Consider the following 2,268-nt stretch of genomic DNA (forward strand, 5'->3'; position numbering starts at 1 on the left):
TATATTTTCATATTTTTAAAAAAAAAAATTAAAATTTATAATTTTAACATAGAAAAAAATTTGCATAGACCATAATTTTTTAGGTGTACAAGTAATGACGTTTATAGTGGTGGCTAATGCTTTCTCCTTCCTATCTTATACGAGCCTATTATGATTGGAAAGAGTCACTGTCCAAGTCAAGATGACTAAGAGCAAGAGGAGAGACCTCTGAAATGAGATATTATCATCAATTGTGGCTATTGTGTAAAGTAACTATTCTACTGGAAGACGCTTCTATTTCAAGGTTCCATATGTGATTAAATCACATCACCGTTTCCATGACTAATTTATTTCCACAAGTAGAGAAGATTACAGCCATTGGAAAATTCTCTTCTTACTTGCTATTAATAGCTCATATTCATTAGGGACTTGTAGGAAAGTTCATCAGTATGTTAATTATTTGGTTCTTTCTAGTGTCTTGCGTGAGAACTTCCACTTCAACAGATCGGTTGGGAACGGGTCAATCTATGAGAGATGGTGAGACCGTAGTTTCAGTTGATGGAAGCTTTGAACTAGGTTTTTTCAGTCCTAAAACTTGCACAAGTCGGTATTTGGGTGTGTGGTACAGAGATGCATCAAGAAACCCGACAGTAGTGTGGGTGGCCAATAGAGAAAGACCCCTTCAAAGCACGTCCGGAGTCTTGAAATTCAGTGACAAGGGAATTCTTCAACTTCTCAATGACGCAAACACTAGTGTTGTTTGGTCATCCAATATATCTTCATCCCTCCAAGCTTCAAATAACTTAACTGCACAGCTCTTGGACTCGGGAAATCTTGTTGTGAAGTACCAACACGCTATGTTGCACAGGATTATGTATATATTCACGTATCAATATTCGTGCAACTTAGCCAATAGGATGCTGCGGAGGACAACTTCTTGTGGCAGAGTTTTGACTATCCTTCTGATACGTTGATGCCAGGAATGAAACTTGGATTAAACTTAGTTACTGGTCTGAATAGATTTCTATCGTGTTGGAAAAGCTCAAATGACCCTGCTATAGGAGAGTATTCTTTAAAAATTAAACCCAAAGGGTATCCGCAACTAGTACAAATGAAGGGATCAGTAATAGTTACTAGAGCAGGACCATGGAATGGTCTTTCTTTTTCAGGATATCCATATGCCAACAACATATATAGCATCGATTTTGTAGTGAATGATGAAGAGATTTATTATCAGGTCACAATGAGTGATAGGTCCCTTTTCTCCATATACAGAACAATCACTTCAGGTACGGGTAATGTTTTGGTTTGGACAAGTCAAACAAGAAATCAGGTTAAAAACACTCCAACTCAGCTGGTAGATCAGTGTGAAATGTATGCCTTTTGTGGTTCAAATTCTATATGCTATATGGATGGTAATGCTCCAACATGTGAATGTTTGAAAGCATATGTTTCCAAATTTCCCAGACAATGGAATATGTCTGATTGGTCTAGTGGTTGCGTCAGAAAGACTTGGTTAGATTGTAATAACACAGATGGGTTCCTGAGGTACAGAGATATGAAGTTGCCAGATACATCTTCTTCAACGTATAATAAGACAATGAATCTTGAGGAATGTCGAGAATCCTGCTTGAAAAACTGTTCTTGTACAGCGTATGCAAATATGGATATTCGTAATGGAGGAAGTGGCTGCCTACTTTGGTTTGATCATCTCATTGACATGAGGATGTTCTCTAAAGGAGGACAAGACCTTTACATTAAAGTCCCTGCTTCAGAATTAGGTAACTATTTTTCTTCATCCCTCCTCAATTTCCCTTCTGATTTTTTCTACAAGTTTCTTTGTGGATTAGGAAGGCTTGTTCCCCCTTGATAATTAAAATAATAATTAAAATGGTCTTTTAGCTTTAACTTGATAATCAAAATGGCCACTTAGTTTTAAAACCAATCAAAATGAACGTTCAGTATAAAACTTATTTACGGTTTAAAAATGAAGAACTATTTTGATTAGTTTAAAAATTAAGAAACTATTTTGATTTTGATTATCAAGTTAAAACTAATGTACCATTTTGATTAGAATCTCCTTGATGATTTTTAGCTGTTTACGTAAGTTAAAATAAAGAAAAGATTGAAATCCCAAATTGGATCTAAAGATTTTTGTATTGCATAAAGTACTAACCAAAAAGCACATTGACAAATTAGTCTATAGTCATTTATAATATTAGATAATGTTCCTAATAAAATAAAGAATAAATTATGGTTTTTATCTTTAAAATTTTTCAAAGGAAAATT

The 2,268-nt window shown here is 34.7% G+C and overlaps 1 protein-coding gene across 1 annotated transcript in view; it reads left to right on the forward strand.

Moving 5' to 3' along the window:
* Positions 166-2,268, forward strand: part of LOC107630117 (G-type lectin S-receptor-like serine/threonine-protein kinase At4g27290) — a 5,706-nt gene continuing 3,603 nt past the window's right edge. The window contains exons 1-2 of the mRNA XM_016333159.2: positions 166-833; positions 896-1,760. Of these exons, the coding sequence (XP_016188645.1) occupies positions 429-833; positions 896-1,760 (1,270 nt within the window). The 5' untranslated portion in view covers positions 166-428. The remainder of the gene's footprint in view (positions 834-895; positions 1,761-2,268) is intronic.

Source organism: Arachis ipaensis, chromosome B03, assembly GCF_000816755.2.
Source record: "Arachis ipaensis cultivar K30076 chromosome B03, Araip1.1, whole genome shotgun sequence".
In the NCBI taxonomy this organism is placed as follows: domain Eukaryota; kingdom Viridiplantae; phylum Streptophyta; class Magnoliopsida; order Fabales; family Fabaceae; genus Arachis; species Arachis ipaensis.